A 15,614-nucleotide genomic window follows, 5' to 3' on the forward strand; every position below is an offset into this window, starting at 1 on the left:
TACCTTTTACAGGGCGGCTACCGAGTGACGATTCACTCTGACCCGGAATCACAACAACAGCTGCTCGACGCCGTCTCTTTGCTTCATCTCGCTCGTTTCCTTATGTTTTATTATCTTATTTTCTCGCCCCCACTGACTTAATAAAATAACCCCCACAGCGACTACTTCAGCCTCGCCATCCGCAGGTAACACGACTTTCCCCCCTCACTTGCTGCCATTCTTACACGGATGCTTGGGTGTTTGGCTAATGATGGTTAGCCGGCAAGCTAACGGGATACTAACGTGATGTCATGTGACGGCGCTTTAGAATTTAAACATTCTAACGTGTGTGGAAGTGTCACTTATAAGTACCACAGTGGAAAAACAGAGTTGGAATAGGAAATGTTAGCATGACGACGTCAGATGATAAACGGTAAAAGAATTCTAGTAAGTAAACAGTATGGAAAAACAGTATTATTTTTCCTTGATATCCACATTAAATTTCATGGTCTAGTACTCAATAGTAGGACAATTCAAAGACTTAAACTTACTAATAACGTTTCTCCACTAACAGTGTCTCTTTGAACTACAGTACTATTATTGAACTAAACGTGACTAACGAACTACTGTGCCTTAGTAGTAAAACTACCAGACGAAACTAGTGGGCATGTTTCACGTACTAGTAGTCTCCTGCATCTTACTAGTAGCACCAAAGCCCCCACTAGTAGTTCCCCACTTTCCATAATGCTGTTTGACCATTTATTCACTATCCTTGATGTCAGCATTATGTACTCCTTAGTAAGATAACTTTGGCATAATAAGTTGTTGGACAATTGCATGTTATGAGTAAGGTAAAACTGTGAAGTGCTAGATGTTAACTAGTAGAATTTAACAATACCACTTGTTGGTACTACTATCACACAGTTGTCTACTAGTGCATATATTTACCCTATTGGTTATCCTAAATCTAGTGTTAAGGTTAATCTGCTAGTAGTACGCTCATTATTTACCCTAAAATGGGTATATTGGGTGCCAAAGTACTCCCATACTGCTGACCTAATAATCTTGGAGGGTATGTAATTTCATAGTTATTAATCGTACGACTAGCTTTCTTTCTCACCTCCAAAGCAATCTCTTCATGTTATTGAACTAGCATTAGCGGTAGCCCAGGTTTTGCTTACTCGAAAAATACATTTCATGACCATTTGTATTCAAGTATCAGTTGCTTCTAAAACTGCGACTATCACTGATACCCATTAGCATATCAATGGTGTTTTGCATTGTTTGTTAGCATTAAATTAAGCTTACTTTCCTAAGGCAAAGCTATATGGTTATTTTAAATACACAACATGTAAAGTACTTTGTTTTCAGTTTAGTTTGTAAGCTTCAACAGGGATTGGCATGAAACTGTTGAAGCCTCTTTTGAATTGTTCCCTATTTGCAATATATTGTTAGAGGCTTAATAACGACTAACAGTTCCCTTTGAACCCCGGCAGAGGCGATGGGCAACCAGTTGGCGGGCATCGCCCCGTCGCAGATCTTGTCGGTGGAAAGCTACTTCTCGGACATCCATGATCACGAGTACGACAAGAGCTTGGGAAGTACGCGCTTCTTTAAGGTGGCGCGCGCCAAGCACCGCGAGGGTATGCTGGTGGTCAAGGTGTTCGCCATTCAGGACCCGTCGCTCCCGCTCACCAGCTACAAGCAGGAGCTGGAGGAGCTGAAGATCCGCCTACACTCCTGCCACAACTGCCTGCCCTTCCAGAAAACCTCGCTGACGGAGAAAGCCGCCATCCTCTTTCGCCAGTACGTGCGCGACAACCTGTACGACCGCATCAGCACACGACCATTCCTTAACAACGTGGAGAAGCGATGGCTGGCCTTCCAGATCCTCACCGCCGTGGACCAGGCGCACAAGGCCGGCGTGCGGCACGGCGACATCAAGACGGAGAACGTGATGGTGACCAGCTGGAACTGGGTGCTGCTCAGCGATTTTGCCAGCTTCAAGCCCACCTACCTTCCCGAAGACAACCCCGCCGACTTTAACTATTTCTTCGACACGTCCCGCCGTCGCACCTGCTACATCGCTCCAGAGCGCTTCGTGGATGGGAGCATGTTCACTGCTGAGAGCGACCAGAACACACCGCTAGTGGACCTGAGCAGCAGCAATCAGAGGAGCAGAGGCGAGCTCAAGCAGGCGATGGACATTTTCTCTGCAGGTAGGCCTGAATGGTTTGCAGTGACTTTGCACATTCAAAAACAGGTGCTAACTTGATTGCGCACGCAAACAGACAAAGCTGATCTTGATCTACAGTCATTTCTGGACTACAAGCCGCTACTTTTTTCACTTGCGTTCAACCCTGCGGCTAATACAAAGGTGCGACTTATCCATCAGATCACAATGGGGGCGCACTATAAAGGAAGCGCAAGAGCAAAACAAACCAAGTGAGCCCAAATACAGTAGAAGAGACATTTGAGAGAGAGAAATTTGCACCCTCATTATGGAAAATAAAGTAGCGGGAACCCGGTGCGGTAACATTAAAAAAAAAACTGCGGCTTATATGTGTAGTATTCCCTAAATTTAGCTACCGCGGCTTATAGTCAGGTGTGCCTTGTAGTCCAGAAATTAGCGTACTTATGTTATGTTTATGCCCTGCGATTTTCTGGCAACCAGTTCAGGGTGTACCCCGCCTACTGCCCGAAGCCAGCTGGGATAGGCTCCAGCGACCCTTGTGAGGACAAGCGGTTAAGAAAATGGATGGATGGATGGATGTTATGTTTACAGCGGTCATGTTAATCACATGCGACTACGCAGTTGGATGAAGTGGGAAATTAGGACTGGCAGTGATTGCCGTGGATGCCAGGGCTAGATTTTTAGAACTTTTACAAAGTGGTAATGGTGCAAATGAAAAACCTGGTCAGTTGTAGTAAGATTGGGGCAATTCATAATAAGTCGTAAATAAAATGTATGTATAGTGGATATAAAAAGTCTACACACCCCTGTTAAAATGGCAGGTTTTTGTGGTGTAAAAAAAATAATAATCATGATCAATTATTTCAAAACCTTTTGGATCAATAATATGACTGATAAACTGTAAAACTAAATTGAGAAAAAAAGATTATTTTTGAGAGGACAAGTAAAAATAAACAACTGAGATTTTTTCCCCCCGTTTTATTATTCATGGGAGACTTTTCCTACTTCAAAAGCTCGTTTGGAGACCTTAAGCAAACCCAGAATGGGGGAAAAATAACATGAACAACAAAATGAATTTGAAATGAAATAAGCTTTTCTTACAGGCAAACAGGAATCATTGTGTAAAATCGGATTTTTAAAAAAAAAAGAAGAAGAAAAAGATTTTGTTTGAAGGCCAGTCCTAGAGTGCAGCATGTTTTCTTTCCTTTTTCTCAGGTTGTGTGATCGCTGAGCTCTTCACAGAGGGTGTTCCGCTCTTCGATCTGTCCCAGCTGCTAGCATACCGTAAAGGACACTTCCAGACTGAGCAAGTCCTGGAGAAGATCGAGGACCGCAGCGTCCGAGAGCTGGTGAGGCCTGTGTTTGACGTACCGCCGCGAAAACCCAGACAAACATCTCAATCGTGGCATCTCTGATGTCCGTCAGGTGGCTCAAATGGTACAGCGGGAACCGGAGCGACGCTTGGCTGCCGAGGACTACCTGAAGCAGCAGCGAGGAAAAGCCTTCCCCGACATCTTCTATACCTTCCTCTTGCCGTACATGGCACAGTTTGCCAAAGATACTTTCCAGTCGGCCGACGAGAGAGTGCTCGTAATACGCAAAGATCTGGACAACATCCTGCACAACCTCAGAGGTGAAGCCTCATTTAGGTTTTTCCTGGCTCAAATTGAGGCAGAGGTGGTATCATCCTGACTATGATGGGTGACTATCGATACCAGGTATCGGTATCAGTGCCAATACCAGTCTTATTTTAGGGTATCTGTACTCACGGCGGTGATCGATACCGATCAGGGACAAGAAATTATAGTAGAGTACAAAGCCATTAACTTCATGCAATTTTAAGGAAAAATAATATATTGGGATATATAGGTCTTTCTTTAAAATCATCTGTCATTTATGGGTGGGTAATTTTATTTACTTACAGTACGGGTTTTTGGTATCATGAGCGGTGACTACTCAAGAGTTGCGTATCAGTCGTGAAAAAAAAGTGGTATCGAACATCCCCATGTGATGTATTCTGTAAATTCAACTGTTTATAACACTAATTTCTGTGGTGTGTCAAATTTAAGTTTTGTTTTTTGCTCATTCACTGCCAGCCCAGTAAAAATGGATACTTTGACGTCATTAACTCATTCAAGCCCAAAAACTTATAAATATGTTTTTTTTAATACTTTCGTCCTTCACTCCCAAATGTTTTTTTATGCTAGAGCACAGAAGTCTTTGATACAGCTTCTGACATGAAGGGATGGCTTAAAGCATTGGTAGTTATTACAAAAAAACGTCCAGCAGTTGGCAGCGGAGTATAAGAGATCAGCCATTGCCATGTTGCAACAAGCTGTTTGTGAATAATGATAAATGATAACTTAGCTGTATTATAATGCTAAGTGCTTCAATGGAAACAGATACAAATATTTTTAAAAAAATCCTGATGAAAGAACTTTTATTCTTCTTTGACCTGTCAGCGAGTGTGTAAACGTTGTATAAGAAGGAGCATAATGCGTGCTGGCATGTCCTTGACGCAGGCTCCCCGAGTTCCTCCCAGGATGCCGGCGAGGGCACGGTGAGCGCCAAGGAGCAGCAAGGCCTGATGGTGCTGGCGTCGGTCATCACTTCCTGCCTGCAGACGTTGCATTCATGTGACTCCAAGCTGGCGGCGCTGGAGCTGATCCTCCACCTGGCCCCGCGTCTGGGCGTAGACATCCTGCTGGACCGCATCACGCCGTACCTGCTGCACTTCTGCAACGACCCGGTGCCGCGCGTGCGGGCCCAGGCTGTGCGCACCCTCACCAAGGTGCTGGCGCTGGTCAAGGAAGTGCCACGCAATGACGTCAACATCTACCCGGAGTACATCCTGCCGGGCATCGCTCACCTGGCGCAGGATGACGCTACCATCGTCAGGTTGGCCTACGCGGGTAAGGGGCGACCTTGTTCAGGGGTTTCAATAAAGTTGTGTCTGGGCGTTCATGATCAATCATGATTGTTTTTGTTGTTGTTGACGTTAGAGAACGTGGCACACCTCGCAGAGAGCGCCCTCCGCTTCCTGGAGTTGGTGCAGGAAAACAACATAAGTACAGAGCATGACGCCAGCGGGGAGGAGGCGGAGGAAACGCTACACCCTAACGACAACTACGACTCAGGTTGGTGCATGTTGAAAATTAACCAATGAAAATCACACACAGCTGTTTAATTTGGTTAAGCAGAATTAAGTAAAAAAAAAAAAAAACTAATGAAACAGGTCTAGCCTTAGAAAAGATTGAAAATATTTTGAACATAGCGACATGTTCAACCAGGGCGCGTCCTGTGTCTTCAAGCTTGTAATCAATAAATCGACCTATTTAAAGAGGAAGTCAACCTTAAACATTTCTTGATAATAATATGTTATATGTGACCTCGCTAGTCTAAACATGACATTCTGATTAATATTACATTTGTGGAATATGAGTTATGCAGCAAAATCCAGCCGTTTTTATCCATCTCAGGGGGCGGCCATTTTGCCACTTGCTGTCGAATGACGATGACATCACAGTTGCTCAGGCAACGACGAATCACAGCTCGCTGGTTTTCTGAAGCTCAACTGTGATTGGTTGTTACCTGCAGACTTATCATAGTTTTGGAATTTTCATTTTAGTTAGTTTTTATTCCATTTTGAGTTTTGTTTTTTAAATTTAGTTTAAATTAGTTTTCAGGGTGGGTCTGTTAGTTTTTATTAGTTTTAGTTATTTTAAAAATGCTTAGTTTTTGTTTAGTTTTAGCTAGTTTCAGTATTAGTTTTCGTTGTGTGTATTACTTACAATATTTAATAGACACCATGGTGAAATGAAAAAAATAACTAATTTCTTAACTAACATTGCATTTTGACATCATCTGAAGGTGCTTTTCTATTGGCTGCTGCTTGATGATGTCACTTCTGTGTGACACACTTTCAAATGTCCTTATTCTGCTTAATGTGGAAATAAATATACTTAATATCACATTTAAAATCATCCCCAAAGGCTCATGTATTAAATTAACTACCAAAGACTACAAAGGACATTTTCGCTATAATTATAGTTAGTTTTTTAAACATAAGCTGTAGTTTCAGTTAGTTTTTTTTTTTTTTTTAAAGCATTTTAAATTTTATCTGGTTTTCGTTAACTAAAATAACCTTGGTTACGTGAGCAACTGTGCTGAAATTTTCACTTGACAGCAAGTGGCAAAATGGCCGCCTTTTGATACTGATATAAACGGCAGAATTTTCTCTCTCATGTTCCACTAATGCATAAATATTATTAACCAGAATACCGTATTTAGATTGTGGGGCTGCATAGAACATATTATTATAATAATTTTTTTTGGGGGGGGGAAGTTGACCTCCCCTTTAAAGTAGTCACTTTGCTGTTTGGTGATATGGTCTGTAACAGGCTAGACATGAACCAGAGGAAGTAAATGTTGTTTCGGGAGATAAGAAATAAAATTCTAGTCAAGCACATTAACGGTCAAGGATAAAGTGTAAAGTGCTTTGAGATGACCTCTTGATGACAATGTGCAGAGCTGCAGGCGCTCCACGAGATGGTGCAGCAGAAGGTGGTGACGCTGCTGAGCGACTCTGAGAACGTGGTGAAGCAGTCGCTGATGGAGAACGGCATCACGCGACTCTGCGTCTTCTTCGGCCGGCAGAAGGCCAACGACGTGCTGCTCTCGCACATGATCACCTTCCTTAACGACAAGAACGACTGGCACCTGCGCGGCGCCTTCTTCGACAGCATCGTCGGTGAGAACCAGCAAGTATTTCCCAATGTCGTTGGAGGATATCATCGTAAATTCATTGCAAATGACTTTCCCGGCCCCCGCCCCTCATGTTGTCTTTGTGTGTGACCACGTGGAGGAGTGGCAGCGTACGTGGGCTGGCAGAGCTCGGCCATCTTGAAGCCGCTCCTCCAGCAGGGCCTGAGCGACACGGAGGAGTTTGTCATCTACAAAGCTCTTAACGCGCTGATGTGCATGTGCCAGCTGGGCCTGCTGCAGAAGCCTCACATCTACGAGTTTGTCGCCGACATCGGTAAGCTCACGCTCTTGCGCTGGCTGCAAGGAATAATATTGATATGTTTAGTTTTTTTTAAATCAAATGTGGCATTTGTGCACAAAAGGTTTGGCACCCAATGGTTGTCAATAGGGATAGACAGATTATCGGCTGGGCTGATTATCGGCGCCGATATTAAGTATTTTGATGAATGTCGGCATCGGCCATTTTGAAGAATCATACGCCCGATAATAGAGCCATTTGAAAAAGTGTTAACTTCAGGGAACTAATTATTTACATTTTCAGAGATGCTGCTAGTCCTGCACGTTCGTTTTTTGTTTGAAATTAAAACTAAGTAATATTTTTATTAGGGCTGGACGATATTGGAAAAGCATGCAATATGCGATATAGTTGCAGAATATAGCGATATCGATATTATTGAGATATTTAACATGTACCAAAAGAAATGACATTTTTATTATCTAATGAAAGACTTACATTCGTACAGCAAAATAAGCAAACTCAATATATTTTTAGTTAATTAATTGTAATTACTTCTCGATATAAAAACATAAAATTCTATATGAAACTCATTGTATGTCTTTGCGATATGCATATTGCATGGGCCAATATCGCGATATCGTTAGTTTTTCGATATATTGTTTCAATACAGTACTTAAGATATTTTGAAATTGTGGAAAACTTTATTTATTGTAGGAAACAATAGGGAGCTATTTACTTAAGTTTTTATTTCACTTTTGAAAACATGCTACTGCCCCTGGGAGATCCCTGAACTTTTTGTTAGATTTTTAAAGCAAAGATGTCTATTGACTAAGATTTTTTTTTTTTACCTCCAATATTTAACGAACCCTAAAATATGTTCAATAAACATATTCTTAAAAACTCCCCAAAATTAAGAGCTGGAGTTTGTATTTTTTTAAATTTTGATGCCAATATTTCCCCTTTTAGAAAATGAATATGGGCTCCAAATAACAGTTATCAGCATCCTTGACTACCAATAATCGGTATCAGTATCTGCCCTGAAAAAAACCCATATCGGTTTATCCCTAGTTCTTAGTCCTTACGCTGTACTTCCTTGCCGCAGCGCCGTTCCTGTGCCACCCCAACTTGTGGATCCGTTACGGCGCGGTTGGCTTCATCACGGTGGTCGCTCAGCACCTCAACCTGGCCGACGTCTACTGCAAGCTGATGCCGCACCTCAATCCCTTCGTCACGCAGCCCATCATCCAGGTGAGCGCGTCCACGTCATCCTCGTCATAATCATCCTCGCTCACGTGCGCGCCGGCTTCATGGTCAGATCGACAAGGAGCTGGTCCTGCTGAGCGTCCTGAAGGAGCCGCTGAGTCGTTCCATCTTTGACTACGCGCTGCGCTCCAAAGACATCGCCAGCCTCTTCCGCCACCTGCTGCTGCGGCAGAAGAAGCGCGCCGGGTCCATCCCGGAGTGCCCGCCGCCCGAGGACCACGCCATCGCGCAGCTGCTCAAAAAGCTGCTCTCGCAGGTGAACACGCCAAAGCCAAAATCAAATCAAGTCACTTTTTTGTTACTTTTGTTTGAAGAGCGTAAGAACAAAACAAAAAGTTGTGTTTCACCTAGTTGTTTACTGAATACTGAGACATAAAATAAGAAAATTGAATTAGAATTAGAGAACAAATAATATTTCAGCAGAGGAAAGTCTGCCATCTTTATGCTATCATGTAATGTGAAACGCTGTAGATGGCCTAGCATAAAGTAGCATAGACATTGCCAATTAACTCTTTCAAACCCAAAAACATATAAATATGTTTTTAAAATACTTTAATCCTGCACTGCCAAAAACGTATTTCTACGTTTTTTTTGTTTTTTTTTTTGTTTTTTTTTATGTTAGAGCATACAGAAGGCTTCTGACCTGAACAGGTCACTTAAAACAATAGTTATTACAAAAAAACGTGGCAGCAGAGTATAAGAGATCAGCAAGGGCCATTTTGCGACAAGCTCTTTTTCCCAGTGTTTTCAACAGGTTTGTGAATATTGATTAAACATAGCTATATTCTAATGCTAATTGCTGCAAAACGGAAAAAGATAAAATACACTTGATTGACATGAACATCATCGAGCGCTTGTGTTTTGTTGTTGAACCGCGTGCAGGGAATGACGGAAGCGGAGGAAGACAAGCTGCTGGCTCTCCGAGACTTCATGCTCAAGTCCAACAAGGCCAAAGCCAACATGGGGGAGCAGATACACCTTGGGGAGGCGTCCCAGACCGGCGTGGTGGACCTCGCCATACTGGGCATCACCGGACGGCAGGTGGACCTGGCCAAGCCCAAAGGCGAGGTGGAGGACAAGCGAGGTGAGGCTCATGCTTCTTTTGCCGTATTCGGATCGAAGATGGAAGAGTTACAGAAAAGTATAGAAGTTAACATAACATTGTTGTCTCGCGCAGCGAGGAAACACATCAAGCAGGACTCCATCATGAATGAGGAGTGGAAGAGCATGTTTGGATCTCAGGAGCCCACCGCCACCGTCGCCACCACGCAGGCAAACACGGTACCGATGAACAACTTCAAATCAAATTCAAAGTCCTCATTTTTTTTGTTTTGGGGAGGAGGGAAAAGCTTTGAACGGCATTATCTCACCACCACGCGTGCAGGTGCCCGACGGTGCGTCGAGTCAATCCCGGAAGAACGCGTCGGCGGCGGTGGCCGCGCAGCAGTCGGTGACGAGCGGCCTGGCCTACCAGCGCCGCCTCAACACCTGCAAGGTGGAGCTGCAGCAGCTGGTGCAGCAGAAGCGCGACCAGTGCAGCGCCGAGCGCATGGCCAAGCACATGATGGAGAGCGCCGAGTGGGAGAGTCGCCCGCCGCCGCCCGGTAACTCGCCCGCCGCCGCCCGGTAACTCGCGCGCCGCCGTCTCAAAATCTTGTCATCGTGGGACTCGCCTTTTCCTGCTCTCGTTAAGCTGTGATGCTACTTCAGAGAAATTCAGCTAAGTTAAAAAAAAAAAGTGTGAAATCAGTGAGGCTAAACTCCGCATTAATAACTATATATGTGCTACTAGTGCTACCAGTGGAGCACTGAGTTAACTGGGAGAATGTCATGAGTAGCACTAGCACACAGTTTTGCCTCACTAGTAACACGTAGCTATACTAGTGTGCAGAAATGTCATACAGTAGTGGAGGGCAGTACTAGTAGAACTAGGCCACACTAGTAGAACGGGTCCACTAGTGATGCCCCCCACTACTGCCTTCTGCTACTGTATAACATTTCTGCGCACTAGTAGAAAGACTAGGGTGCACTAGTAGAACAATGACTTGTTGCTAGTAAGGCAAAACTGTGCGCTGCGTGCTACAAGTACAACTAGTGACATTCTACAGGTTAATATTAAGTGTTTTACTAGTAACACATACACTAGTAGAACGATTTTGCTTTTACTAGTGATATTTTTTCACTATTGTCTTCCAATACTAGTGAGGCAAAATTGTCCACTAGTTGACATAGGCGCACTACTAGTGAAATGCTACTTGTGAATTGATAGAATGTCACTAGTATTGTAGTACTACTAGCACACATTTAACCAATGCACAGTTTTGCCTCACTGGTAACATGTAGTTGTTTTAGTAGTTTACCCCAGTCATTCTACTAGTGCGCCAATGTGACAAAAAGTAGTCAGGACTGTACTAGTAGAATGACTAGGTAGGATGTGCTAATAGGACAACATGGGTGCACTAGTAGAACAACTGTCTGACTAGAGATGTTTTTTTTCCACCACTCCCCTTCCACCTTGGACACATTTCTGCGCACTTGCACTACGACTTGGTTGCACTAGTAGAAAGACGGTCTTTCTAAGTGACATGTTTTTCCACTACTGACTTCCATTTCTGCTCACTAATAGAACAATTACACATTACTCTTGAGGAAAAATTGTGCTCTGTTTGATGTCTGTGTGCCACTAGTAGTACTAGTAAAGTGGTAGGTGTTAACTAGTAGAATGTCACTAGTTGTAGTAGTAGCATATAGATGTCAATAAGTGCATAGTTTTGCCTCTCTTGTAAATATGTATTTGTTCTACTAGTCATCTTATAAGCACGCTGAATTGTCGTTCTAGGGAGGACAAAGTATATACAATCACATGGACAGTTCAGCGCACTAGTAGCATATGGAATAAGTGCTCAAACGGTGTGTCACGTGCTTGTTTCAGGGTGGCACCCGAAGGGTCTGTTGGTGGCCCACCTCCACGAGCACAAAGCGGCCGTCAACCGCATCCGGGTGTCGGACGAGCACGCCATCTTCGCCACGGCGTCCAACGACGGCACGGTCAAAGTGTGGGACAGTCAGAAGATGGAGGGCAAGACCACCACCACCAGGTCGGTGCTGACGTACTCGCGCATCGGCGGCCACGCCAAGACGCTCACCTTCTGCCAGGGCTCGCATTACTTGGCCGTGGCGTCCGACAACGGCGCCGTCCAGCTGCTGGCCGTCGAAGCCAACAAACCGCCAAAATCGCCCAAAGTGCAACCCTTCCAGACCAGGTCGGTTCAAATTGCAGATTATTTTCATTTTTGAATGTAAAATAGCTTATTTTACAATTTTTTCCCATATATTATTTATATGTATAACAAAATAAAAACATGAAATAAATTAGAATTTACCAGTTTGAGGGAAATTTTGGGGGTAATTTAACTATATTTAATTTAGTCATATTCAATTAACTATGTACTAAATTAAAAAAAAAAAGCTCAATTGTGTATGTAAAATTTAACAAATTTAGTTTAAATTAAAATCTGAATTTGTTCTTATTTTTAATTGTAATATTTAAGAATAATTAACGATTTAATGTGAAATACTGTGTATTACTAATTGTATAATAGTAAAATGTATCATAATATAAACGTCTCTAAGTACAAATCTGAAATAAAAATGTATTCTCATTTTTATTGTATTATTTCTAATTAAGTATAATATTTCAGCCAATTGAATGTAAAAGTGTATTTTATGTTTTTTTTGTCTGCTTTTAATTGTTTTCAATAACCAATTATATCACCAGATAAATGAAAAAATAACTAAATAAATTAATAAATACATTCTACTTAGCTAATTTTATGGAGGAGAATTTAAAATTGTAATTTTATTGAATTACTTAATTTTTGTATTTCTTAATTGAACAATGGAATGGAAATATGGAATTATAAAATTGAAAAAATAGATATTTATTTGAATGTATTAACAGAGTTTTGCTGCCGCCATCTAGTGGTGGGGAGTCTGAACTAGCTCTTAACCCAAGACAGAAAAAGGATAAATGACAGCTCCTATCTCAAAAAAATTTCTATGCCCAAGTACCATTGTGATAATAATAAAAATAAAAACGTTAACTACATATTCATTTGCATTTTCTTACACCGTGACCTGCAGGTCTCTGGACCTGAAGGAGGACGGCTGTGCAGTGGACATCCACCATTTTAACTCTGGCGCTCAGGCCGTGCTGGCGTACGCCACCGTCAACGGCTCGCTAGTGGGCTGGGACCTTCGTTCCAACTCCAACGCCTGGACGCTTCGCCACGACCTGCGCCTGGGACTCATCACCTCCTTCAGCGTGGACATGCACCAATGCTGGCTTTGCCTCGGTATGCACGCCACGCATCGTACTTACTCATTTCCTATGTCCTAATCAATCGATTTTTTTTAAGGAGTGGACTAGGTATGATATGATATGATTCCCAACCTAGCCTGAGCATGTGTCCCCTCCGCAGGTACGAGCAGCGGCACCATGGCGTGCTGGGATATGCGCTTCCAGCTGCCCATCTCCAACCACACGCACCCGGCGCGTGCGCGCGTCCGACGCCTGCTCATGCACCCGCTCTACCAGTCGTCCGTCATCGCCGGTAAGCGAGCCCTCCTTTGCGTCTTTCACTCACTTGCTGTTCACTTCTGCTCATTCTCGCTTGCATGCAGCCGTGCAGGGCAACAACGAGGTGTCCATGTGGGACATGGAGACGGGGGATCGTAAGTTCACGCTGTGGGCCAGTTCGGCGCCGCCGCTGTCAGAGATGCAGGTGAGAAGAATGATGAGAATAACTAGAAAAGGCCATTTTTGTAGAAATTGCACGTGGATGCTGAAAGGTGAGGGGAACATTGTTGAAGCATGTCGAATGATGTGGAATGCTTTGGAATATAATGGCATGGTATGGGATAATGTGGAGTAGTTTGGGGTGATATTAAAAGTCATGGAATGATGTCGAATGGCATTGAACAATGTTGAATGATATGGAATGTTGTGAACGATGTAATTACGTTGAATCATCTGAGCAATTTCAAGTTGGAATGTTTAGAACCAATCCAAAAGTGTGGAAATTGGAGGTAATAATCTTAATTTGAGCCATTTATTGTGAAATTTAGAAACAAAAATTGTGGTCGGGATAAGCTTAAACAAGGCTTAACGTTGGAACAATTTGAAGTGGTCCAAAAAAATGTGGAAACAAACCCCAATTTTTTTTTTATGTATTTATTTTGCAATTTTGAAAAAAAAATCTGGGGGGGGGGGGTGGATTAGAGATAATACCGCAACAAAACACAATTTTGGTTTTTATTGTGAATTTCTTTTTTTTGGGGGGGGGGGGGGGTTATGGTAGGGATGAACTGAACTATTTGAGTTGGTCAAAAATCTGGAAATCAGATGAAAAATATGAAAATAATAATTTTTTGCTTTTATTTTGAAAATGTGAAGAAAAAAAGGGGCTGAATTGGTGGTTATAACAAAAAAAATCTTGAATTTTGGGTTTTATTGTGAAATTAAAAAAAACACATTTGTGATAGGGATAAATTGAACAGATTAAAATGGAACTATTTGAATTGGTCAAAAAGTGTAGAAATCAGATGGGGAAAATTTGGAAAATTTGAAAAGAAATAGGGAAATTCTGTAATAACAAACATTTTGGCTTTTATTTTACGATTTTGAAAATTAAAATTGTAGTAGGGATGGATGTGTTTGAAGTTGGAACAGTTTTAACCACTTTACTGTCTTTGGCCAAATCCACAAAAGTGTTTATTTGTGGCCATTTTGTGGCATCTTGGTGCCAATGAACTACGTCGTAACTTCATTTGGACAAAAGTTATGCTTTGCTGCCATCTTCTGGCATAAATAGGCAAATGTAAATCTTTTTAATTCATTCACTCCGTCATTTTCACAGAAGCAATCCCCTTCACTCCTGGCGGTTTTATTGAATTTAGACAGATTTTGCAAGGCCCACAGAATATTTTGTTCTATTGCTATAAAAACATGGAACCTACCAAAAGAAAGATTAAATATGTCTTAAAACATTTTAAAATAGAACGTATTTATACATTTTTGGGAGCAAATGAGTTAAGGAGGGTGGCAACGAATGGATTTTCACTTTTCGTGGCAAGTCCCAACAAAAAGATATTTCTCGGCTCATAGGAAAGTAGTCATTAGTATTTGTTGGGATTGCAAAGCGGCAAAATACGTGCCAGTATGCTGACATTCCTGCTGCATTTTTCAAATTTGTCTGACTCTCCGGGCGCTCATGTCCGTCCTGTCGCAGCCGTCACCTCACAGCGTGCACGGGATCTACTGCAGTCCAGCAGACGGCAATCCTCTGCTGCTCACCGCCGGCTCAGACATGAGGATCAGGTGTGACAAGAGTATTTATAATGCAGATTTTTTTTTTCTTTTAACATCAAAATTTTGTACGTCAAAGGTTCGAGGTCTTAAATCCAAACTAAGTGGCGCTGTGACTTTGTGCTCGGCAGGTTCTGGGATCTGGCGTACCCGGAGAGGTCGTACATCGTGGCGGGCGGCGCTAACGATTCGCTGCACTGTCCGTCCGTCCTGTACAGCAGAAAGATCATTGAAGGCACAGAGGTGGTGCAGGTAAGCAAAGCTGCGCGTTCTCAAGACTATTTTGACAAAGTAAGGAGTAGATCCTCCGCCGCTGAAAAGCAGTTGCAGGAAATTGCTCATTTCCCTGCCGTGTTTGCGACATGGCAGGAGATCCACAGCAAGCAGAAGAGCGGCGCCACCGAGGACTCGCCGCGCCGGGGACCCGAGTCGCTGCCAGTCGGGCATCATGACATCATCACCGACATCGCCACCTTCCAGACCACGCAAGGATTCATCGTCACCTCGTCCAGGGACGGCATCATCAAAGTGTGGAAGTGATGCAAGCACTCACGTGAAACTTCTCTCATATACACACGCTCACATTCTCATAAACGCCCGCTGGTTTCTATGGAAACGTGCAAAGACATTTCCTGTAATTAGCTGTCATGGTGAGTTCCTGCTGGCCTATGATGATGAAATGAAAAAACCCTGATGCCACTGTGATGTCATCTTGTACATATTTTGTTTTATAGTTTGATCATGTGATGCTGAACAAGTCATGTGACCTGTGCGTGCTCAATAAACGCTGATGTCATCATTGTCGTCCT

The 15,614-nt window shown here is 42.9% G+C and overlaps 1 protein-coding gene across 1 annotated transcript; it reads left to right on the forward strand.

Annotated features, from left to right (window-relative positions):
* Positions 1-27: 27 nt before the first annotated feature.
* On the forward strand, positions 28-15,602 carry pik3r4 (phosphoinositide-3-kinase, regulatory subunit 4). Its single transcript, XM_086077833.1, has 20 exons — positions 28-185; positions 1,476-2,198; positions 3,389-3,522; positions 3,599-3,806; positions 4,696-5,085; positions 5,176-5,310; positions 6,702-6,923; positions 7,038-7,211; positions 8,278-8,423; positions 8,491-8,694; positions 9,321-9,522; positions 9,616-9,719; positions 9,823-10,042; positions 11,371-11,701; positions 12,582-12,793; positions 12,920-13,051; positions 13,122-13,222; positions 14,729-14,817; positions 14,937-15,057; positions 15,175-15,602. The coding sequence occupies exons 2-20, from the start codon at positions 1,481-1,483 to the stop codon at positions 15,343-15,345; spliced, it is 4,014 nt and encodes a 1,337-aa protein (XP_085933959.1). The 5' UTR covers positions 28-185; positions 1,476-1,480; the 3' UTR covers positions 15,346-15,602.
* Positions 15,603-15,614: the final 12 nt, after the last annotated feature.

Source organism: Leptonotus elevatus, chromosome 6 (assembly GCF_054856555.1).
Source record: "Leptonotus elevatus isolate MCC_2025b chromosome 6, RoL_Lele_1.0, whole genome shotgun sequence".
Classification (NCBI taxonomy): Eukaryota; Metazoa; Chordata; class Actinopteri; order Syngnathiformes; family Syngnathidae; genus Leptonotus; species Leptonotus elevatus.

Excerpts from the sequence above, each read along its gene's own strand:
- pik3r4 (XM_086077833.1), top strand. The coding sequence starts at position 1,481 with ATGGGCAACCAGTTGGCGGGCATCGCCCCGTCGCAGATCTTGTCGGTG. Across the intron at positions 7,212-8,277 it reads CGAGTTTGTCGCCGACATCG|CGCCGTTCCTGTGCCACCCC; the intron begins GTAAGCTCACGC and ends TCCTTGCCGCAG. Across the intron at positions 9,720-9,822 it reads CCACCACGCAGGCAAACACG|GTGCCCGACGGTGCGTCGAG; the intron begins GTACCGATGAAC and ends CCACGCGTGCAG.